The sequence below is a fragment of the Amblyraja radiata genome, chromosome 9 (genome assembly GCF_010909765.2).
Source record: "Amblyraja radiata isolate CabotCenter1 chromosome 9, sAmbRad1.1.pri, whole genome shotgun sequence".
NCBI lineage: Eukaryota > Metazoa > Chordata > Chondrichthyes > Rajiformes > Rajidae > Amblyraja > Amblyraja radiata.
In genome coordinates this window covers 1,912,395-1,937,291 of record NC_045964.1, presented here as the reverse complement: position 1 = coordinate 1,937,291, position 24,897 = coordinate 1,912,395, and the positions used below count along the sequence as shown (strand labels likewise).

General features: G+C 48.2%; 1 protein-coding gene across 3 annotated transcripts in view; it reads right to left on the bottom strand.

Moving 5' to 3' along the window:
- cdc42bpb (CDC42 binding protein kinase beta) overlaps positions 1-24,897 on the bottom strand; it is a 189,323-nt gene that overhangs the window by 72,989 nt on the left and 91,437 nt on the right. For all 3 annotated transcript variants that reach the window (XM_033026492.1, XM_033026491.1, XM_033026490.1), the window contains exons 3-5: positions 9,133-9,216; positions 6,209-6,304; positions 5,891-6,039 (exon numbers count right to left, since the gene is read on the bottom strand). In XM_033026492.1, the coding sequence (XP_032882383.1) occupies positions 5,891-6,039; positions 6,209-6,304; positions 9,133-9,216 (329 nt within the window). The remainder of the gene's footprint in view (positions 1-5,890; positions 6,040-6,208; positions 6,305-9,132; positions 9,217-24,897) is intronic.

Sequence of the window (24,897 nt, the reverse complement as noted above, 5' to 3'; positions counted from 1 at the left end):
TGTTGTGGTAAAGATGCCATTTAGTTGGAGAGAGTGCAGAGAAGATTTACGAGAACGTTGCAAGTATCGGTTGAGGTGGGGCAGATGAGGACTTTATTCCTTGCTGTGCATGAGGCTCAGGGCTGATCTTAAAGAGGTGTATAAACTCATGAAGGGAATAGATAGAGTCAATGCACAGTCTTTTCCCAGGGTAGGGAAATGAAGAACAAGAGGGCACAGGTTTAAGGTGAGAGGGGAAAGATTTAATAGGAACCCGAGGGGTAACGTTTGTAGGAAAGAACTGCAGATGCTGTTTTAAATCGAAGGAAAACACAAAATGGTGGCGTAATTCAACGGGACAGTCAGCATATCCGGAGAGAAGGAATGGGTGACGTTTCGGGTCGAGACCCTTCTTCAGTCTGAAGAAGTGGGAATGGATCGCTAACATAGTATACCCGGTGGCCACAACTTTAAAATAGCATAAAATGGGCCAAAGTCAGAGAGCAGTATCTCTAAACTAAACAAAACCCCTTGACGCAATTTGTGTGGAGAAATCTATTTACTTCCCACTTCAATATATTCAGTATCTTGGCCTCTGCTGCCTTCTGGAGTAGAAATTCCAGACATTCATCAATTTTTCGTTTTTGATTGAAAGATAGAGCATGGAAACAGGCCCATCGGCCCACTGAGTCCACGCCATGTCACAGGTCTACTGGTGTCAGGGGTTATGGGGAGAAGGCAGGAGAATGGGGTTAGGAGGGAGAAACATTCAGTATCTTGGCCTCTGCAACCTTCTGGAATAGAAATTTCCAGACATTCATCAATCTTTAGTTTTCGATTGACTGATACAGCATGGATTCGGTCTGAAGAAGAGTCTCGACCCGAAACGTCACCCATTCCTTCTCTCCAGAGATGCTGAGTTACTCCAACATTTTGTGTTTACCTCCGAGGGGGTAACATCTTCCACACAAAGGATGGTGGCTATATAGAATGAGGTACCGGAGGAAACATTTAAGGCAGATACAATAACACCATTTCAAAGACATTTGCACAGTATGTGGATAGAAAAGGTTTAGAAGGGTATGGGCCAAACTCAGGTTAATGAGTTTAGATGAGGTGAGATGAGATTGGCACAGATGGGCTTAGATGAGGTTGGCACAGATGAGCTGGGCTGAAGGGCCCACTTCCATGCTGTATGAATGCAGTTCATTTCTTTATGATATAAGAAAGCACAATCACAGATAAAGTTGTGCAAGTCAGCTGCAGCAGTCACGGTGGCGCAGCGGTAGAGTTCCTGCCTTACAGCGAATGCAGCGCCGGAGACTCGGGTTCGATCCCGGCCACGTGTGTTGTCTGTACAGAGTTTGTACGTTCTCCTTGTGATCTGCGTGGGTTTTCTCCAAGATCTTTGGTTTCCTCCCACACTCCAAAGACGTACAGGTTTGTAGGTTAATTGGCTTGGTAAATGTAAAAATTGTCCCTAGTGTGTGTAGGATAATGCTTATGTGCGGGGATCGCTGGTCGGCACGGAACCGGTGGGCTGAAGGGCCTGTTTCCGCGCTGTATCTCTAAGCTAAACTCTAAACTAAACACAATGCTCACAGGGCATGGACAAACATAACATTTTAATTCTAACTGCAAGTAGAGTTCTTCATTGTGGCTTAGTAATGCCTTCTCCGCAAAGAGGAGTAAAAACACTGAAAACTGTTCTTTTGTTTAAGAAGAAACTGCAGATGCTGGAAAAATCGAAAATAGACAAAAATGCTGGAGAAACTCAGCGGGTGAGGCAGCATTTATGGAGCGAAGGAAATAGGTGACGTTTCGGGTCGAGACCCTTCTTCAGACTGGGGTGGGGGAGGCGGGATGAAGAAGGAAGAGGCGGAGACAGTGGGCGAGCTGGGAAGGGGAGGGGAAAGAGGGAGAAAGCAAGGACTACCTGAAATCGGAGAAGTCAATGTTCATACTGCTGGGGTGTAAACTACCCAAGCGGAATATGAGGTGCTGCTCCTCCAATTTACGGTGGGACTCACTCTGGCCATGGAGGAGGCCCAGGACAGAAAGGTCGGATTCGTAATGGGAAGGGGAGTTGAAGTGCTGAGCCACTGGGAGATCAGGTTGGTTATTGCTCACCATCAAGCCTGACTTCTTGAAGGTGCTGGGGATCTGGTTCGGGGGGGGCTGAGGCGTGTAATAAGAATTGGTTGGAGCGGATAGCCAAGGTGGGGAAGAAGCTGGAACTGTGGAGGCAACGCTCCCTCTCCATAACGGGAAAAAATGTGGTCATCAGGTGTGAGGTGCTCTCGGGGCTGCTGTACTTGGCGCAAGTGGTGCCTGTACCTCCCTCCTACGCCACAGGGATCACCCGGGCCGGTATCCAGTTCATCTGGGGGTCGAGGATAGACTGGGTGCGACGGGCCACAATGTACAAGTCAGCAGACAACGGGGGTACAACAAAATGCTGGAGAAACTCAGCGGGTGCAGCAGCATCTATGGAGCGAAGGAAATAGGTAACGTTTCGGGCCGAAACCTTTCTTCAGACAACGGGGATAAAAGCGTGCCCAACGTCGCCCTCACCCTGATGGCCACCTTCGTGTGTAGCTGCATCAGGCAGAGTGTAGAGCCAAGGCACGTGGGCACCAAGTGTCACTACCTGCTGAGGTTCTACCTGTCCCCGGTGTTGCGAAGGATGGGCCTGGCACAGATGCCACGCAATGTGCCAGTCAGCTGGACATTGCCGCACCATCTGTCGTCTGTGGAAAGGTTCTTCCAGACCAACACCTTTGACCACAAGTCCATCGGGCAGTGGTCAGCATGGAACGTCCTGCAGGCACTGCAGGGAAAGGACTCGATGGATCCGGTGACGTGGTTCCCAGAGCAGACTGCCCAGCTTGTCTGGCAAAATGCCTCATCGCCAGAACTCACCAACAAGCACCAAGACCTGGCTTGGCTGGCGGTGAGGGGAGTCCTCCCAGTCAGATCCTTCCTGCACCGTCGGAACCTCACTGCCAGCGCACGCTGCCCTCGGGACGGCTGCTATGGAGAGGAGACGTTTGCCCACCTCTTCGCAGAGTGTGGATTTGCAATGAGAGTCTGGAGAGGTCTGCAAGTGCCCCGTCACAAGTTTATTGCGAACAGCTCGGTCACAGAGGACTCTGTGATTTACGGACTGTTCCCAGGGACACATTCAGAGACTGACATCGAGTGCTGCTGAAGGGTCATCAACTCGGTGAAAGACGCTCTTTGGTCTGCCCGAGCGTTGTTCACCACCCAGCAGAGCGAGATGTCCGTCGGGGAATGTTGCCGACTGGCCCGCTGCAGACTGCAGGAGTACGTGCTGAAAATAAGGGAAGGAATTCCACGCCAGTGGGACACATGAGTGGCAAGGGTGTGGGGTAAAATTGTGATTTGGGGAAACTGCAGTATATAGTATGTATATATAGCCTCCGAAAATGGATCATGTATTGTATATAATTCTTTCTCGAATAAAGTCTATTTTGAAATATAAAAAAAAGAACTGAGCGGAGGTGTTGGGCAAAGCGATCGCCAAGCCTAAGCTTGGTCTCATCGATGTCGAGCAGCTGACCCCTAGCTGTTCTTTAGTAACTCTAGATTTTGGTCTAAAGTTTGTGAATTCTGGCCCCCATCCTGAAGGTTCTCAACAGCCAGAATATATTCAAAAAGCTGGTGCAACTCAGCCGGTCAGAGAGAAATGAAATAGGTGATGTTTCAGGTTTAGACCCTTCTTTAGACTGAGAGTTAGGGGAAAGGGAAATGAGAGTTATAGGCGATGATGTGGAGTACGTTTTTGCATATCTTTCATTCATCTGTTCTATATCTCTCTATATCACCGTCTATATCTCTCGTTTCCCTTTCCCCCAACTCTCAGAAGAATGGTCTCGACCCGAAAAGTCACCTATGCCTTTTCTCTAGAGATGCTGCCTGTCCCGCTGAGTTACTCCAGCTTTTTGTGTCTACGGTTTAAACTAGCATTTGCAGTTCCTTCCTACACAGAAAAATATATTATTGGACACACCAAATGCTCAGCAAATATATCAACCAGCAGCTGGCACAGCTAGAAAGCCTTTCATTTCATTCCAGGTCTATGCTGATTTATTTAATCATCTCCATAGCAGTGAAAGGGGAATGCAACTGACAGCCGCTTCCCAGGAGAGAAAAATGACCCAATTACCCTGACAGGAAATGTGTACATGTGGACTTCAGGTCAAACCAAGATCCAAATCAATGAAGTTCTTTAATTAAACTGCTTCTCAACACTCACTGTCAAGGCTCACAAGAGAATATTAACTGCTTAAATGAAGCACAAGTGAAATATGTCCAACCACATCCCGAGATAGACACAAAAAGCTGGCGTAACTCAGCGGGACAGGCAGCATCGCTGGAGAGAAGGAATGGGTGATGTTTCGAGACCTGCCTGAGTTACTCCAGCATTCAAAGGACAAAGGACATTTATTGTCACATACACCAACTGGTGCAGTGAAATTTGAGTTACCATGCAGCAGACAAATAAGATAAACACAACACTATAGAATTTAACATTAAACATAAAAACATCCCCCCACAGCGGGATCAACGTTTCCCACTATGAGGGAAGGCAACAAAGTTCAGTCCACTCCTCTATGTTCACCCGTGGTCGGGGCTTATTGAGGCCTCCGCTGTCGCCGCTATGGAGACCCGATATTTCAGGCCTTCTCACCGGATTATGGTGCTCCGACGTCGGAAGAACACTCTCAGCGGCTTGGAGTTTCCGAATCGACCGCTTCCTACCGGAGACCACGGCTCCCGAAATCCACAGGCCGCGCTGGGCGGAGTTCCAACACTGGCAAGCTCGGCGAAAGATCAAAGGCTCCGCGATGTTAAAGTCAGCGCCATCCGCGGCTGGAAGCTCCGCAGACCACAGCTCTACGATGTTGAAGTCGGCAGTCCCAGCACTCCGGAGCTCCAACACGCGACCCGGGTAAGGCATCGCCCGCTCCACGATGGTACCTCAGTGCTGCGCCGCCGCTGAAGCTCGAAGCTCTGGTCGGTCTCCGACAGGAATGGCCGCACCAATCCAGATGGTAGGCCGCGTGGAGGGGGCGAAGATGCAGCTCGGAGGAAGGACGCATCCTCGACCAGGTAGGGACTGGAAAAACGGTTTCCCATTTCCTCCCCCCCATCCCCCACATGAAAAGACTAAAAAACAAAACTTTTTGACAAACTAAAAATTGAAAAAAAGGTGAAGGACGAACAGCTGTTCTGTGTCTATCTTCAGTTTAAATAGGTCTGAAGAAGGGTCTCAACCCAAAACATTACCCAATGCTTCCCTCCAGAGATGTGGCTTGTCCTGCTGAGTTACTCCAGCTATTTGTACCTATCTTTGGTTTAAACCAGCATTTGCAGTTCCTTCTTACACAATCACACCAAGTTGTTTTCAAAGGGGGAGGGGGGTTAAAAACTAACAGAGATCATTGAAGGAAAAGCAGGCAAATTGTTCCACATAAGATTATTAAGGGTTTGGACATGCTGGAGGCAGGAAACATGTTCTCGATGTTGGGGGAGGTCCAGAACCACGAGCCACCATTCAAGAATAAGGGGTAAGCCATTTAGAAGATGAGGGAATACTTTTTCACACAGAGAGTTGTGAGTCTGTGGAATTCTCTGCCTCAGAGGGTGGTGGAGGCCGGTTCTCTGGATACTTTCAAGAGAGAGTTAGATAGAGTTCTTAAAGATAACGGTCAAGGGATATGGGGAGAAGGCAGGAACGGGGTACTGATTGTGGTGATCAGCAATGATCACATTGAATGGCGGTGCTGGCTCGAAGGGCTGAATGACCTCCTCCTGCACCTATTGTCTATTAATCTCAGAATGTAAATTTGCAATACACCATACACATATAAAAAAAAGCATATACCTGTGTACGTAACGCAACTTGTGAATGGAGTCAATAGCCAACACCATCTCTGCAATGTAAAATTTGGACATTTCTTCAGGCAGTCTGTCTTCAAACTTGCTGAGTAATGTCAGTAGATCTCCTCCCACATAGTAGTCCATAACTAAATACTGAAAATACATAAAATACACTTAATAACAAGGCAATTGACACATTGAACCAGAAATATAGAAACTAAAAAGCAAAATCCAATGACTGGATTTGAGATAGAATATTTGCTGGAATAAATATCCATCTTATCTTTTTATTATTTAAACTATTAAGTGAAAACAGACTTACCAAGTAGTTATCATCTTGGAAGGCATAATGTAAGGTAGTGATCCACTGGCAGTCTCCATTCACCAGAACGTTCCTTTCTTCTTGAAAACAAGCTGTCTATATACGAGAAACAACTTCATGAACAAGACTGAGCTGCATTATTTCACTTCAAAGACTGGGTTTACACTCTGACATTCAGACCAGATTACTGGTATAACCACGAAACCCATTTGCCACACAAGAACTTAAGAAAAAAGAGGAACATTCAGTTTACAAATTAACCAAGTAGGGGCGGTACTGTGGCACAGCTGGTAGAGCTGCTGCCTTACAGTGCCAGAGACCAGAGCTCAATCCCAACCTCAGGTGCCGTCTGGATGGAGTTTGTACGTTCTCCCTGTTACTGCGTGGGTTTTCTCCAGGTGCTCCGGTTTCCTCCTGCTTCCCAAAGAGGTTCTGGTTTGTAGGTTAATCAGCCTCTGTAAATTACCCCGAGTGTATAAGGAGTGGATAGAAAAGTGGGATAGCCCCGAACTAGTGTGAATGGTCGGCGTGGATTCTGTGAGATGAAGGGCTCATTTCCATGCTGTATCTCCAAACTAAGTATAACTTGCTAAACACGATGAGAGTCCATGGTATTAGAGGGCAGATACTAGCATGGATAGAAGGTTGGCTGAATGGCAGAAGACAGAGAGTGGGAATAAAGGCGGCTTTTTTTGGTTGGCTGCCAGTGACTAGTGATGTTCCGCAGGGGTCGGTGTTGGGGCCGCTGCATATGTTGTATATCAATGATTTGGATTATGGAATTGAAGGCTTTGTGGCCAAGTTTGTGGATGCTACGAAGATAGGTGGAGTGGCAATAGAGTAGAGGAAGCAGGGAGTCTGCAGAAAGACTTGGACAGGTTGGGCAAAGAAGTGGCAGAAAGTGTAGCAAAGTGTGTGGCCATGCACTTTGGCAGTAACAATAAAGATGTAGATTATGTCCTAAATGGGGAGATGAATCAGAAATCAGATATTCAATGGGCCTACTGAGTCCGCACCGACCAGCGATTCCCGCACATTAACACTATCCTCCACACACGCGGAACAATTTACATTTATACCAAGCCAACTAACCTACAAACCTGTAAAGTTTTTGGAGTGTGGGAGGAAACCGAAGATCTTGGAGAAAACCCACGTGGAGAACATACAAACTTTGAACGGACAGCACCCGTTGTCAGGATCGAACCTGGGTCTCTGGGGCCGTAAGGCAGCAACTCTACCACCATGCCACTGTGCTGCCCTCAGTAATGACTCAGCATGCGAATGAAATTCCTAATCACCTCCCCAAATATTTGTCAGTATTTCAATTCACGCCAATGACCTACAGGTTTGTAGGCTAATTGGCTTGGTATAAATGTCAAAAATGTCCCAAGTGTGGAATGATATTAGTGGCCGGGATCGCTGGTCAGTGCGGACTCGGTGGGCCAACGGGCCTGTTTCCGCACTATAGCTCCAAACTAAACAAATGTTATTATCTCTATTCTGTGTACTTTTGCTCAACCAGGTCTGGTCAATTCCATGAGTGTCAACTCTACCTCATGGCTTCTTAGTCACATGGATTTGGAGAAGGCACAAAAGACATGACCGTGGGCAGAGAAAGGCACATCAGAATACCTCCAAAACATTTGGTATTCTTTGCCATGCTCAACCTATTTAAGTATGCAAAAATGAATCCATCTATTAATTCAAATATTCCCCAGCTATTCTTAAATATCAAGTCTTATTATAGTCTGTAATAATTTACGGTGAATAATGTTTTCTTTTTGACTATTCTTCAATAACTAGTGTCCTGTGATGCTCACCAATCTAAGTAACAGCTCACAAATAAGGAGAGCCTCGACATAGATAAGTAGGCACGTTTATGCAGAGGACAGGCATGACCTCTGGCTATTCCAACAAACACATGATTGGGATAGATAGGAACAGGTCCATGAATAAAATCATGTGCGCTAAAAATCACGAATGGGAGAGGGGAAAGCATTGTATATCAAATATGAATTTTAGGGATATTTCATTTTAATGATTGGAGTGTCATGTCAGTTGGCAAAAGATGCCTATTTATCATGAGATGAAATAAAATATTTCACTCCCCTTTTTACATCACTGCACTCTCAATTAGAATCCATGTCAAGAACTTGGTGTATTCATCATGTGTACCGTACAATGTTACTGACAAAGCTATTTCTGATTGCCACATGCCATTAGGGAACAATCACACTTCATTTAAGAAAAAAGGCGAAATCATACTGTCACAACTTAAAAGTTTCTCTCAGAGTGATAGAGTGATACAGTGGGGAAACAGGCCCTTCGGCCCAGCCCGCCCACACTGGCCAACATGTCCCAGCTACACTAGTCCTACCTGCCTGCGTTTGGCCCATATCCCTCCAAACCTGTCCTATCCATGTACCTGTCTCAATATTTCTTACCAAACATTGGGATAGCCCCTGCCTCAGTCTACCTCCCCTGGCAACTTGTTCCATACACCCACCACCTTTTGTGTGAAAACGTTACCCCTCAGATTCCTTTTAAATCTTTTCCCCTTCACCCTAAACCTATGTCCTCTGGTCCTCGATTCACCTACTCAGGGCTAAAGACTCTGTGCATCTACCTGATCTATTCCTCCCATAATTCCTCTCTCCTCCATAAAATGCTTTTAAGTTCTATTTGCCTGCGTACTAAGTCACATCTGGCATGTCATCGAGTTTGAACATGCCATATTTTTCCTACCATTTCAGCACAATGGTCAGTGTCTTTAAAAATGCAGTAAATTGCATTGGAATCATACAATGGCAACATAATAAGCACCACATGATGGCAAAAAATGCAAATATACAAGTGTTTGAAATGATCTGCAAAGGGACTTATCTATAAATATAATACGGTGAAACAAATGAAGCCATTCTTACCTCAGCACGTTTGAGCATTTCCCATTTATTGAGTATTTTCATGGCATAAACACGTTCAGTGTTCTTCATTTTGACCACTGCTACCTACAATTATGTTTGTGAGATAGAATACCATATTAATACTGGTTAGACAATTTATTTAATCCTATTTGTATTTACTTTCTGATTATTTCACTCTGAAAAATTGTTACACAATTCACACACATTCAAATATTTACAATTCATTTTGTACAACACTATAAAACTAAATATTTCTTCATGTCCACCTTGGTTCTTTTAAAGAGCAATCCAGTGAGACCCTACTTCAATTGCCCACATCCCTTTGAAAGCTCTCCTGCATTTGTTTTATATGATATTCAGCAAGTTATTGCAATCATTGAGCATTTACTTACAACAAAGTGTTTCTTTACAATGCCACTATTAGTTTGGAAAGTTAGTTTAGTTTTTCAGTTTAGAGATACAGCATATTAACACTATCCTACACACACTAGGAACAATTTTTACATTTACTAAGCCAATTAACCTACAAACCTGTACATCTTTGGATGTGGGAGGAAACTGAAGATCTCGGGGAAAACCCACACAGGTGACGGGAAGAACGTACAAACTCCGTATAGACAGCACTCGTAGTCAGGATTGAACCCGGGCCTCTGGGGCTATAAGGCAACAACTCTACCGCTGTGCCACCGTGCTGCCCTTGATTTTGCCATTGAATTGTAACTCATACTTCATGTCTGACTTAAGTATTCACTTTAAAGGCCTCTGCCAGGGTTTGGAGTTGATATATTTGTCCAGAGTTTATGCTGTATTAATTGCCGTCAGATTACTCAGTACAAGAATGTGTAATGCATTCTTTTGTTCTGTTGCTGCATTGACATTTTGTCAACAAACATTTTGAATGGTTTTCTTCAGTTGTGAGCAGTTTCAACCTAGTTGCTTTCCAAAATTATTTGGAAAAACAAAAACTCTGTTCATATTCCAGGCTTAATTTTCATCAGTTCTGATGAACCCCAGGCACCCAACCACAGGAATTCCAGGCTAGAGGACACCCCATGTTACCAAAATCCAACAGCCTGCTGACTGCAAAGTTGCAGGAACACTATCCCAGTACCGCCAAGTTTCACGATCAGTTGACCATGGCAACCTGAACAAGGCCTACTCCACATGCCGCACCTCCCTACCAAAAAAATCGGCTTGCATTAAATAATAAGATACAAAGTGCTGGAGTAACTCAGCGGGCCAGGCAGCATCTCTGGAGAAAAAGGATAGATGTTTCATAAGTTCATAAATGATAGGAGTAGAATTAGGCCATTCGGCCCATCAAGTCTACTCCACCATTCAATCATGTCTTTCCGTCTTAACCCCATTCTCCTGCTTTCTCCACATAACCCCCGAAATCCGTATTAATCAAGAATCTATCTCTGCCTTAAAATTATCCATTGACTTGGCCTTCATGTCGTTCTGTGGCAAAGAATTCCAGATTCACCACCCTCTAACTAAAGAAATACCTCCTAATCTCCTTCCTAAAAGTACGTCCTTTTATTCTGAGGCTATGACCTCTTGTCCTGCACTCTCGCACTAGTCGAAACATACTCTTCACATCCACTCTATCCAGGCCTTTCACTATTCAGTAAGTTTCAATGAGGTCCTCCCTCATCCTTCTAAAATCCAACGAGTACAGGCCCAGTGCCATCAAACGATCATCAGGGTTGGGACCCTTCTTCACACTCTTTGTGCCTATCTTTGGTACAAACCAGTATCTGCAGTTCTTCTTTTCTATATTGTTGCTTTAAATAATACTGATCAAAAGATTATGAAAATACAAGCTCATTTATAGTTTCACAGAATGAATGAACAGTGTTTAGAATTTAATCACACCAAGTATTAACTCAGTCAATCCCTGTATATCAGTTGTCTTGGTATTGTGCCTAATAAGGTCTCAAACAAGTGTATCATAAAATTGCAATCACTGACTTGCTCTGGGAAATATCTACTTATCGACTGATAATCTGCTGAAATTGCTAAGTAGCTTGCAACATTCCATCTCCAGCTTCATTCATTGTAAAAGCTGTTCTAATACTGTCCCCTGCCGTTTCCATTGGGCCTTTTGCAGATGATTCTGATTGATAGCATTTGTGATTTAATCAGCAGTTAATAACAGAAAAGGCTTTTAAAGGACATTTGGACAAGTACACGGAAAGGAAAGGTTTAGAGGGATACGGGCTAAATGGAGGCAGGAGGGACCAGTATTCATGACACATCTTGGCCGGCATGGGCAAGATGGGCCGAAGGGCCTGTTTCCTTGCTGTAGGACTCCATCTTACTGTCTTAATTTAAGTTTAAGAGAAACTTACTAATGAATTGAAAAGGCCTGCTTGCTCATGGAATAGGTACAGGAAAGGAAGAACAGAATAGGTACAGACAGAACCCTATTGCTTTTAAAATGTATTGAGGATCTCTGAATTAGGAGGTATATTGGGGCTAATTTTTTTTAATTAAAAACATTATCCCATTAAAAATGTATAATATCTTTGGTTAACTTTTGTATTAAACCTAGTATTTTTTTTGTGCAGGAAGGAACTGCAGATGCTGGTTTACACCAAAGATAGACACAAAATGCTAGAGTAACTCAGCGGGACAGGCAGCATCTCTAGAGAGAAGGAATTGGTGGCATTTCGCATCGAGACCCTTTTTCAGACTGAGAAATGTCTTCAGTCTGAAGAAGGGTCTCGACCCGAAACATAACCCATTCCTTCTCTCCAGAGAAGCTGCCTGTCCCGCTGAGTTACTCCAGCTTTTGGTGTCTATTTCCAGATATGAATAACTATGGGAAGGAAGTGATAGGCGGTATTTGGGAAAGGAGAATTCAGCATTCATTAGCTCTTCAATATGTCATAGATGCCGGTGCAATTTGCCTGTTACTATTGCTAAATAAAAACCCTGTCAGTTCTATCACCGCCCAAGCCCATTAAAAAACACATTGGACTGAAGCCTAGAAATTGGTTCGTTTTCATCTGGGCCCAAGTTAAGTCTCCCAATGTAGAGGAATGTAGTAAATATTTATAATTAATTTCCTTCAATAAAATATCTAACCACTTCATCAAGTAGCTGGAACAAACTGTACATTGTACCACAAGTATGCAGCAGAGAACTAACTCTGCTACTACCAGTCAGTAAGTTCTTCTCTTCCTAACACACCACAGTGGAAATTCATGTCTTCAACACTCTGTTAGGCAATTTCAGAGTGTCATTTAAAACCCCTATTGAGCTTTTCGCAAAATTTATTAACAATCAAAAGGTCATCTCCACCGTGCCTCTCCCATTACCACAGCTGTGCTGAAGATAGACACAAAATGCTGGAGTAACTTGGTGGAACAGGCAGCATTTCTGGAATGGGTGTCGTTTTGGGTAGAGACCCATCTTCCAATCCGACCCAAAACGTCACCCATTCCTTCTCTCCAGAGATGCTGCCTGTCCCGCTGAGGTACTCCAGCTTTCTGGGTCTATCTTCGGTGTAAACCAGCATCTGCAGTTCCTTCCTACACACCACAGCTGTGCTGTTGCTCATAATATTTTTATCGCCATTCTTCATAATATTTTTAGCCTCCATCCAATACTCCTCAAAATCAAACCCACTGTCCCACATCAATCCTTACTGACACCTATTTGCCGAGTTGCTATGGCAACCACCCTAAAGCCATGATTAATTTGTTAAATACTGCACACTAGATATCACTGTCCATGATCTTGACCTTTATGAAACTTGTCATTAATAATGTCTGCACTCCTCACACATTACTATGGCAAGTAAGAACAAGATTTTACTCTGATCCTTCACTCATTGTGTTAATGGCTGATGAGGAAACCTCCATGCCCATTTCAACACTCACGAATCATGGACGGAAATTCTGTGGGGGGGGGGGGCTGTCACCCCCATGTTTTGAGAGGTGGGAGACAATCCCCCCCCCCCCCCCCATGTTTTGTGACCAGGTCAGCTCGCCTGCCCCGGGACTGGCTGTAGCGCCCAAGTCGGCTGGCAGGTCTGGCTGCAGTCCCCAGGTCGCCTGCATGCCCCAGGACTGGCTGCAGTCCCCAGGTCGCCTGCATGCCCCGGGACTGGCTGCAGTCCCCAGGTCGCCTGCATGCCCCGGGACTGGCTGCAGTCCCCAGGTCACCTGCATGCCCCGGGACTGGCTGCAGTCCCCAGGTTGCCTGCATGCCCCGGGACTGGCTGCAGTCCCCAGGTCGCCTGCATGCCTCGGGACTGGCTGCAGTCCCCAGGTCACCTGCATGCCCCGGGACTGGCTGCAGTCCCCAGGTTGCCTGCATGCCCCGGGACTGGCTGCAGTTCCCAGGTCGCCTGCATGCCCCGGGACTGGCTGCAGTCCCCAGGTCGCCTGCATGCCCCGGGACTGGCTGCAGTCCCCAGGTCGCCTGCATGCCCCGGGACTGGCTGCAGTCCCCAGGTCGCCTGCATGCCCCGGGACTGGCTGCAGTCCCCAGGTCGCCTGCATGCCCCGGGACTGGCTGCAGTTCCCAGGTCACCTGCATGCCCCGGGACTGGCTGCAGTCCCCAGGTCGCCTGCATGCCCCGGGACTGGCTGCAGTCCCCAGGTCGCCTGCATGCCCCGGGACTGGCTGCAGTCCCCAGGTCGCCTGCATGCCCCGGGACTGGCTGCAGTCCCCAGGTCGCCTGCATGCCCCGGGATTGGCTGCAGTCCCCAGGTCGCCTGCATGCCCCGGGACTGGCTGCAGTCCCCAGGTCGCCTGCATGCCCCGGGACTGGCTGCAGTCCCCAGGTCGCCTGCATGCCCCGGGACTGGCTGCAGTTCGCAGGTCGCGAAAACTTACCGGATGATTTCGGGTTACGGGCCGGATCAGGCCCATGGGCCGTAGGTTGCCGATCCCCGTCTTAGATGTTAGGCCTCATTGTGTCCCCCCCATGTTTTAAAAGTGATTAGTCACTATTACCTCACCTCATCCATGAAACTATGCCTGAGCAAACTAGATAAGGGAGGACCCGGGATAGACCAAGACAAAATTAAACCTTTGCAATCCAGTTAAGATCAGGTATTTCCCATCTGGGAATCACGGCATAGACCATTGATCACCATTTTCCAACACACTGAATTATTTGTTCAATTGGACCATTCTCAGTCACTAGTGTGACCAAAATTCTGAAAGATTGTGGAATAAATCTCTTGTAATTCTGAAAGTGGCGGCGGAAGTGGCGGCGCTGTTGAACAGCTGCGGCTCGCCTGCAGTCCGTCTGTTTTTACTTTTTGTTGTTGTTTTTTAGTCTTGTTTTAGCTAAATTTTAGTTTATTAGGTTGTGTTATGGGGGGTGGGGGGGGGGGGGGAAACATGTTTTTTTGTCTCTTCCTTCGGGGGAATGCGACTTTTTCTTGTCGTATCCCCCTTCTCTGCCTCCGTCTGCGCTGAGGCCTAATGGCGGAGCTGGCGGTCTCCAACCTGCGACCGACCTCGAGGCTCCGGAGGCAGAGCCAGCCAGGACTAGGCTGGCTGACTTCGGGGCTGAGGCGGCCCGACTCGCTGATGCGGCGTTCCAGCTTTCGGCAGCGGCCCGGAGCTGAGGCTGCGGGACTCGGAGCTGAGGCAGCGGTGGCCCGACTCACTGAGGCAGTGGGACTCGGAGCTGAGGCAGCGGTGGCCCGACTCACTGAGGCAGCGGGACTCGGAGCTGAGGCAGCGGTGGCCCGACTCGCTGAGGCGGCGGGACTCGGAGCTGAGGCGGCGGGACTCGGAGCTGAGGCAGCGGGACTCGGAGCTGAGGCGGCGGGACTCGGAGCTGAGGCAGCGGGACTCGGAGCTGAGGCAGCGGGACTTGGAGCTGAGGCAGCGGGACTCGGAGCTGAGGCAGCGGGACTTGGAGCTGAGGCAGCGGTGGCCCGACTCGCTGAGGCAGCGGGACTCAGAGCTGAGGCTGCGGGACTTGGAGCTGAGGCAGCGGTGGCCCGACTCACTGGGGCAGCGGGACTCGGAGCTGAGGCAGCGGTGGCCCGACTCACTGAGGCAGCGGGACTCGGAGCTGAGGCAGCGGTGGCCCGACTCGCTGAGGCGGCGGGACTCGGAGCTGAGGCGGCGGGACTCGGAGCTGAGGCAGCGGGACTTGGAGCTGAGGCAGCGGTGGCCCGACTCGCTGAGGCGGCGGGACTCGGAGCTGAGGCGGCGGGACTCGGAGCTGAGGCAGCGGGACTCGGAGCTGAGGCGGCGGGACTCGGAGCTGAGGCAGCGGGACTCGGAGCTGAGGCAGCGGGACTTGGAGCTGAGGCAGCGGGACTTGGAGCTGAGGCAGCGGGACTCGGAGCTGAGGCAGCGGGACTTGGAGCTGAGGCAGCGGTGGCCCGACTCGCTGAGGCAGCGGGACTCGGAGCTGAGGCAGCGGTGGCCCGACTCGCTGAGGCAGCGGGACTCGGAGCTGAGGCAGCGGTGGCCCGACTCGCTGAGGCAGCGGGACTCGGAGCTGAGGTGGCGGGACTTGGAGCTGAGGCAGCGGTGGCCCGACTCGCTGAGGCGGCGTTCCAGCTTTCGGCAGCGGCCCGACTCGGAGCTGAGGCTGTGGCGGGCCGACTCGGTGCGGAGACGGCGTTCCCGTTTTCGGCAGCGGCGACATCACCACGGAGGTCCGCTGGACTGGAGGGCTGCATCTTCGGCCTGGATCGTCTCAGCGCAGAGGGAGAACAAGGAGGGAAGAGACTTTTGCCTCCATCACAGTGAGGAGGTGCTTGGTAAACTCACTGTGGTGGATGTTAATTTGTGTTTATTGTATGTTTTGTTATTTATTATTATTGTGTATGACTGCAGGCAACGAAATTTCGTTCAGACCGAAAGGTCTGAATGACAATAAAGGAATAAAAATCAAAAATTCAAGTAAAAAAGTATATTGATTTGTACGGTATATATGACTCATATTTTTTTCAAAGTTTAGCAAGTGAAATATTTATGTTATGCTGACAATGTTTGTTTAAGGTCAGAGGTCAAATATGACTGGTCATGTGTGTGATCTCACACATGAGACCACATTTTTTTCGTAATTCAGTTTTATCTTACAAACTCTTGTGAATTTTAAAAAGCTAGAATGTTCATATCTTTAGCAGACATGCATTGTGGTTCTGTAGGTAGGGAAATAGCAATGAGTAAGATTAATCTCTTACAAGAATATTTTAATGTATTACTTAATGTGATGCCATTTGGTAACGTGTGTGACATTTTGGTGCACTTTCCAATGAATGGCCCAAAGGATCATTGCTTACAACAGTGAGTTTTGCGAAATAATATACTATACCTCTCAAATATCAACAACCTAACAATGTGTAGGAAGGTACACAAAAATGCTGGAGAAACTCAGCGGGTGCAGCAGCATCTATGGAGCGAAGGAAATAGGCAACTTTTCGGGCCGAAACCCTTCTTCAGACTGATAGGGGGTGGCGGGGAGAAGGAAGGAAAAAGGAGGAGGAGGAGCCCGAGGGCTGAGGGATGGGAGGAGACAGCCCGAAGGAAGGAACTGATGCTGGTTTCCACTGAAGGTAGACACAAAATGCTGGAGTAACTCAGTGGGACAGGCAGCATCTCTGGGTAGAAGGAATGGCTGATGTTTCGGATTGAGACCCCTCTTCAGACTGAGAGTCAGGGGAGAGGGAGACAGAGATCTAGAAGGGTAAGGTATGAAAACGAGATCCAACGGGTCGAAGTTCAAGCAAAATGTAGAATAGATCATTGTTACCATGGGGAAGGTCACATCGAAGCAAACAAAGATAAAATTTAATGAGTAACTAGACCAAGGGGGACCCCGTTGGGTCCTGTCCCCTCAACGCGTGGTTTTGGTGGGGGGGGGGGGGGGCGGCCTTCGGCGTCACACACACACTAACCACCCCAACACACACTAACCCCCCTGATATTATATTAACATTATTCATTCGCTCCTTTTATCCCATCCCCCACCCTATCCACTCACGCATAACCCCCAACTGCGCAGGCTAGAGAGGGAGGAGGGGTGGAGAGGGAGGGGAGTGGGTAGAGAGAAGGAGGGGGGTAGAGATTGAGGGGTGGGGGTGGCCGCGGCGTCACAGGGGAGGGCTGGTTTCCGAACGCAATACTCCACCCGCAATACCCATAGGTCCTAATATTCACCGCTTCCTAGAGAGGGAGGAGGGGCAGAGAGGGGGGGGGTGTGGTGAGGGGGAGGGGGCAGAGAGAGAGGGAGGGGGGCAGAGAGAGAGGGGGGGCAGAGAGAGAAGGGGGGGCAGAGTGAGAGGGGGGGCAGAGAGAGAAGGGGGGCAGAGAGAGGGGGGGGCAGAGAGGGGGAGGGGGGGCAGAGAGGGAAGGGGGGGCAGAGGAGAGAAGGGGGGCAGAGAGGGGGGGGGGCCAGAGAGAAGGGGGGGCCAGAGGAGAGACGGGGGGCAGAGAGAGCGGGGTGTGGGGTTTTGCAGAGAGAGAGGGGGGCAGAGAGAGAAGGGGGGCAGAGAGAGGGGGGGGGCAGAGAGGAAGGGGGGGCAGAGAGGGAAGGGGGAACGCCTCCTTCCCCCTCTTCCACCACCCCTCCCTCTCCACACCACCCTTCCCCTCCAACCCCCCTCCCCCCCCCTGGCTTCCCCTCCCCTCTCTCCCTTTCTCTGCCCCAGGGAGGAATTTAGAGGGGGGAAGGGGTAGAGGCTGCATCTACCCAGGTCGTAGAGCTCTTTGCGACGTCATCACTCGGGTGCTCCTCGGGTTACTCCAGGCGCGAGCGTACTTCTTGTTCAGCGGTTGGGCTGTGGGCAGGACTGGGCGCTGAAGGAGCCGAGGCGCGAGTCAGGGGGGGGTTAACATAACTCCAGCTCGTTAGATTTTAAAAGGATGTCAGATTGTAATGTCGGGCAGGGTGTGTAAACGTAACTCGCCAGCTGCTTTAATCCAGAGCGGGGTGGGGTGGGGCGGCATTGGCATTGTGAGCAAAGGCATTGTGACGTCATCAGCTCGCTTCAGCAGTTAGATTTTAAAAAGATGTCAGATTGGTGAACAATGTTAGTTAAAAAAAAGCGGGAAATAATTAATCAAATTTACACATGAGGGGATTTTTGAAATCATGAGGTAAATCTCTACCGGAATATGTAAAAATGTCACCGTTACCGCGTCGGGTTTGAGTGGGGGTGGGGCGGCATTCGGCATCATGCACACACACCAACCACCCCCCCCACACATACACACACTAACCCCCCCCCACTTGATATTATATTTATATTATTAATTCGCTCCTTTTACCCCATCCCCTGCCCCATCCACTCAAGCATAACCCCCAACTGCACAGGCGCGGCTAGAGAGGGAGGAGGGGTGGAGGGGGCCTGAGGCGTCACAGACACATCGGGGGGGTGAGAGTGGGGGAGATGGGCAGAGGGGGAGGGAGGGGAGGGGAGTGTGAGGGGAGAGGGGCGAGAGAGAAGTGTGAGGGGAGAGGGGAGGGAGGAGAGGGGAGGGAGGAGAGGGGAGAGAGGAGGGGAGAGGGGAGGGGGGAGAGAGGAGGGGAGAGAGGAGGGGGAGAGAGGAGGGGGAGAGAGGAGGGGGAGAGAGGAGGGGGAGAGAGGAGGGGGAGAGAGGGGTAGGGGAAGGGAGGGGTAGGGGAAGGGAGGGGTAGGGGAAGGGAATGGTAGGGGAAGGGAGGGCTGGGGGAGGGGGGATGGGAAGGGAGGAGGAGGGGGGAGGGAGGGGAGGATTGAGAGGGGGTAGAAAGGGGGGAAAGTGGGGAGGGAGGGGGAGAGGGGTAGGGGAGAGGGGTAGGGGGAGGGAGGGGTAGGGGGGAGGGAGGTGGAGAGGGGTAGAGGTAGGGAGGGGGAGAGGGTTAGGGGAAGGGAGGGGGAAGAGTGGGGAGGGAGGGGGAAGAGTGGGGAGGAAGGGGGAAGAGTGGGGAGGGAGGGGGAGTGGGTGGAGAGGGGGGTGTGGGGGAGAGGAAGGGGGAGGAGGGGGGAGAGGGAGTATGAGGGGGCAGAGAGGGAGCGGGGGGGAGAAGGGGAAGAATTTGTGGGGTGGGGGGGGCGCGTTGTCAGAGGTTAGGGCTGGGTCTTGAACGCAATAATCACTCGCTCCCTCGCTGCAAGACAGCGTGGTTCTTTTCAAAGGTCTTGCGAGCGAGTTCTTCAAAAGCAAGCCGGTGACCTCCAATGACCTCTGGTGGGCTGCGAAAAGCGGGGAGAGAGAACAGGGCCCGACTCTCTTGAAATCCGGAGGGCTAAGCAGCTGGAGGGAGGGGGCGTGGCTTCACAAACTGCGCCGGCCACGAGGAGAAAGCTCTTCAGCGAGTGTGCGCCGGTGACCTCGGAATCTGCAGAACTTTCGCGGGGCCACGAGCAAAGGCATTGTGAGGTCAGCAGCTGGGCAGCGGTTATATATTTTTTTAAATGTCTGTTTGGTGATAAATAACTCGTGAAATAATTAACCAAATTTACAGAGGAGTGGATTTTTGAAATCATTAGGTAAATAACTCGTGAAATAATTAACCAAATTTACAGAGGAGTGGATTTTTGAAACCATAAGGTAAATTTCTACCAGAAGATGTAAAAATGTCACCGTTATTGTAACGTCAACAGCTGGGCAGCGGTCAGATTTGAAAAAAATGTCAGATTGGTCAACAATTTTAATTAAAAAAGTCGGGAAAATAATTAACCAAATTTACAAAGGATTTCTAAAATCATAAGGAAAATCTCTACTGAAATATGTAAACATTTCCTCGTTTTGACATCTGGTTTTCGAGGAGATACGTTTCAAAGGCAAAATGGCACACACACATACACACACACTTTTAAATTATAGATAGATATGATATGAATGATATGATATATGATATGATAGTCAGACTGGTCAGAGAATTATGATGGGGGAGGGATGGAGAGAAAGGGAAAGCGAGGGTTATGAAGTTGGAAAAGTCGATATTCATACTGCTGGGTTGTAAGCTGCTCAAGCAAAATATGAGGTGCTGGTCCTCCAATTTGTGTTGGACCTGACTGACAGTGGAGGAGGCCCAGGACAGAAAGGTCAGCGTGGGAATGGGTGGGGAGTTAAAGTGTTTAGCAGTGAAACGATTGTCGAGCCTGCGCTTGGTCTCGCTGATATATAAGAGTCCACTCTTGTAACAGCGCAGATACAGTAAGTCGCCATCCAAACATATTGGCACAACTATAAAAAAGTTTGAGAATATCAAAATGATCTCATGTTGATATGTTACAAGAGATAAATGCACAGAAAAGGCAGCGTTTTGTAGGAGTGTAATGGTGATGTTGGGATGCAGGGGGGTGGGGTGGATATATATTCTCAGGCATTTCTCTATTCTACCGTTTGCATAGAATCATCACACTTGTTTTCACAGCGGTAACTTTAATGTGGTCATATGGTTGTGGGGTCATAAACAACTCTGGAGACTTCAATACACAAATCAGGGAATGCTGTTAAAATTTCAATTGTACAGAAGACCTTAAACCAGGCTCCCCATCTGCAGCTCAAATAGGTGTAAAACATCCTATAACTGCATTGTCTAACCGAGGGGCACGGGCTATTTACACATTCAGCTAGATTCAAACGTTTCCATGGATTTATATTAAAAAAGAGCACAAGAGCAACTGGCCTTCATTCAACACTCAACTCATTACATCCTGTGATACATTGTTCTGCACAAATAGACTGCTATGTTTGGTCACGATGCAACAATGACAATATCACAAAAAATGCATTGCTTCAGAAACAAAGGGGTTATTTAAGCCACAATAATAATGGTTGCTGTTCATCGCAACAAAGACAATTTTAAGGCTATCGACAAGAGCTGAAGGGCAGTAACAAATATGGAACAAGGTCCTCTGCATGCTCAAAATGTAATCATAAAAATGTAATGTAATCTGTCAAAAATACCAAGCACTAGAAGTTACTTGCAGAACATGAAACTCCCCCAAAACGAAAACAGAAGTGCAGGAAGAGCTCTGCCAGTTAAACAGTCATTTATGGAAAGAGAAACCGTCAACAATTCGAGCAACCTTAATACTGGTTGTTCCCAGAATGTTACACCGTTTACTCCTAAATGTGGCATTTCATTTCTAATTACATTATAGAATAGATTTTCAGTGAGATTAATACGTGGGTCAAGCAAATGCAAGAAGTGAAGAGTGTGGAAGATTTTGCACGCCATGTATAATACGTTAGCTAAATGCGTTCAAGTATCAAGAACTGTGTACTTAGCACCAAGCCCTTACGTGATCAACACAAAAATACGGATATAGTGGACAAAGCTCCTGCACTGTTGATCTAATCCAAGATTAGGAACCACAGAGGGGGTGAACTGCAAAATCGTAGAGATAAAATATTCTGCCTTTGTGTAGAACAATACATGACAAGGCGAGGAGCAAGGGCAAACTCTTCGTGGCAATTTCCGCAGAGGAAGCACATGGGATCTTAAAAAATCATTTAATCAATCTGGCTCAATCAGTGGCCAACCAAGGCAACTCATTCAAATCTCTGTTGGTGAACAGCAGCAGGAAGGAAAAAACTACCGGTAAGTACTCTTAGACATTCAATTCCCTCTTTTGTTATAGCAGCTGGGCATACTTAGGAAACAAGTCTGCAAGTAAAGAACTCCATGTCCAGAGGAAGCGCTCAGGGGTGTTGTCCCTATGTACAAACTGTTAACTCATAGAACCACTGGAAACACTTTACCTCAAAGATAATTGCTGTACACGCGAACAATCATTGACTTTCATGTAAACCATGCAATTCTGATGCAGTGGCTACGAATCACCCAGTCAGGATCATTTAGTTCTTGGACGTGATTATGTCTTGTAAGTTACAGAAATCATTCAGCTTCATGGGGCTGGGCTCATGGTGTTTATTTACAGGAGTCTGTTACAAGTTGGCTTGGTGTTGACTGGGAAAGGGGGGAAATATAGCCCAAGGTGGACATCTGGCTCCTGGATGTGTCGGAAGGAACTGCAGATGCTGGTTTAAACCGTAGATGGACAGAAAAAGCTGGAGTAACTCAGCAGATCAGACAGCATCTCTGGAGAAAAGTTAGAGGTGATGTTTCATTCTTCAGACTGGGTCTGAAGAAGGGTCGAGACCTAAAACAGAAATAGAAAATGCTGCCATAATGCAAGGCCTTGATTAGGATAGAATTAGTTAAATGCGTTCAGGAATGTTTTCTCAAACAATGTATACATAGCTCTGCTGGAAAGGGGCAATGCTGGACCTGACAAAATGCTGGATCTGAAGAAGAGTTTCGGCCCGAAACGTTGCCTATTTCCTCCGCTCCATAGATGCTGCTGCACCCGCTGAGTTTCTCCAGCTTTTTTGTGTACCCTGGACCTGACGTATCAGTGGAGAAACATTTTGCGACAAATGACCACATTTCTATTAGTTTTTAATTAGCTATGGACAAATTAAAACCTTAAAGACAAATTTTGAAGGCATTTAATAGTAACGTGCAAAGGTTGATTGGGTGAGTCTATTTGCTGGTAAAAGAATATAAGGCAAGTGAGAGGGTTTTGAAAAAATAAACAGGGAGAGCTCAGACCAGTATATTCCTGAGAGTGAAAGAGGCTGTCAGGATGAAGGAACCCTGACCAAAGAGGAATACTGAGACGTGTGGAAAGGAACTGCAGATGCTGGTTTAAACAGACGATAGAAACAAAAAGCTGGAGTAACTCAGAGGGTCAGATAGCATCTCTGAAGAGAGTCTCGACCCGAAACGGCACCCATTCCTTCTCTCCAGAGATGCTGTATGATCCGCTGAGATACTCCATCATTTTGTGTCTATCTTAGGAATATTGAGACACTGGTCTAGCTAAAGGAGACATGTGGTATAGCCTTGTGGGGTATGAGATGTCTGAAGAAGGGTGTTGACCCGAAACATCACCCATTCCTTCTCTCCAGAGAGGTGGAGGATTGAACCAGAGTTCTGGAGGGAATTCTCCCCTCTGAATGCTGAAAGCGAAGGGGAGAAGTAACGTCAGGCACTGAAAGTGGGGGAAAGTACCAGGTTGTTTTAATATCCTTCTCATGCACTAACCACACTGCAGAACTAAGTAAATGCCTCTGTTTCCAGTCAGGTGCTGAATAGTTTTCAGTCGTATAAAAGCAAGAACAGTTATAGTCAGACTTTTCACATTTTGAATCGAGGAATCCTCTGAATTGAGGACCAGAGGACATAGGTTGAAGGTGAAGGGGAAAAGATTTAATAGGAAGAGTGTGGGTGTGTGGAACGAGCTGCCAGAGGCTGGGACTATCGCAACGTTTAAGAAACAGTTAGACGGGTGCAAGGATAGGACAGGTTTGGAGGGATGTGGACCAAACTCAGGCAGGTGAGACTGGGGAAATAGGTCCTGCTGCAATCTTTCACAGCAATCATCACTGTCTGCAAAACCACTCACTTTTGTATCATCAGCAAACTTGCTAATCTTGCCCTGTATGTTCTCATCCAAATCATTGATGTAGATGACAAACAGTAATGGGCCCAGCACCGAACCCTGAGGCACATCACTAGACAGGCCTCCAGTCCGAGAACCACCTCCAGTTTAAATTCCATTTGGAATATTTTGGAGGACCAAGAAACCAAGAACCAAGCAACCTTCCACCATCACCCTCTGCTTCCTTCCATGAAGCCAATTTACTATCTATTCAGCTATCTCTTCTTGGATCCCAAGCGATCTAACCTTCCAGAGCAGCCTACCATGTGGAACCTTGTTGATTGACTAAAGGGCCTGTCCCACTTACGTGTCCTTGGCAGTCAAATTACGCAACCTCATGCTCGCGTTGCGCCGCGACAGTCCCGCGAAGGTCGGGCGCGATTAAATGCGTACGCATAGCCATCTGGAGCGCGTTACGTCATTTGAAGATGGACACAAAGCTGGAGTAACTCAGTGGGACCGGCAGCATCTCTGGAGAGAAGCAATGGGTGACGTTTCGTGTCGAGACTCTTCTTCAGTCTGAAAAGAAGGGTCTTGACCCGAAACGTCACCCATTGCTTCTCTCCAGAGATGCTGCCGGTCCCGCTGAGTTACTCCTGCATTTTGTGTCTATCTTCAATTTTCTTGGCTCCGCTCTGGGAGTAGAAGTGGGGGCGGATCCGGACCACAACGGCCGTGAGGCCCAGGCCGAGTTCGACGATCGTTTGCCTGCTTCTGCTGCTGTTGAAGGTGAGACGTTGCGTCGCGCCAGGGTCTTGGGCCTGTCCCACTTTAGTCGTCAGTTACGCGACAGGCCGTTGGCGCGCAAAGATTTTGTTCACTACAAAAATTTCGGAACCCCGCGCGATGACGCGCACAACTACATACAGCTCCGCGCTTCTCAGTGGGACTGGCCCCGCGCGGCCATACGATGCCCGAGGTCGCGTAATTTGCGTGCCAAGGACACGTAAGTGGGACAGGCCCTTTACTGAAATCCATTTACACAATATCTACAGCTCTGCCCTATTTGACCTTTTTGGTCACGTCTTCAAAAAAATCAATCAGATTTGTGAGATACGACCTCCCACGTACAAAACCATGCAGACTATCCCTAATCAGCCCTTGCGCACCAAAAGCCTGTATAACCTATCCCTCAGAATACTCTCCAGTAACTTTCCAACTACAGATGTTAAGCTCACTGGCCTATAGTTCCCAGCATTTTCCCTCCAGCCCTTCTTGAAACGAGGCACAACATTTGCCACCCTCCAGTCTTCCGGCACCTCTCCTATATTTAAGGACGACTCGTAAATTTGGCTGGTGTGGGCAAGTTGGGCTGAAGGGCCTGTTTCCA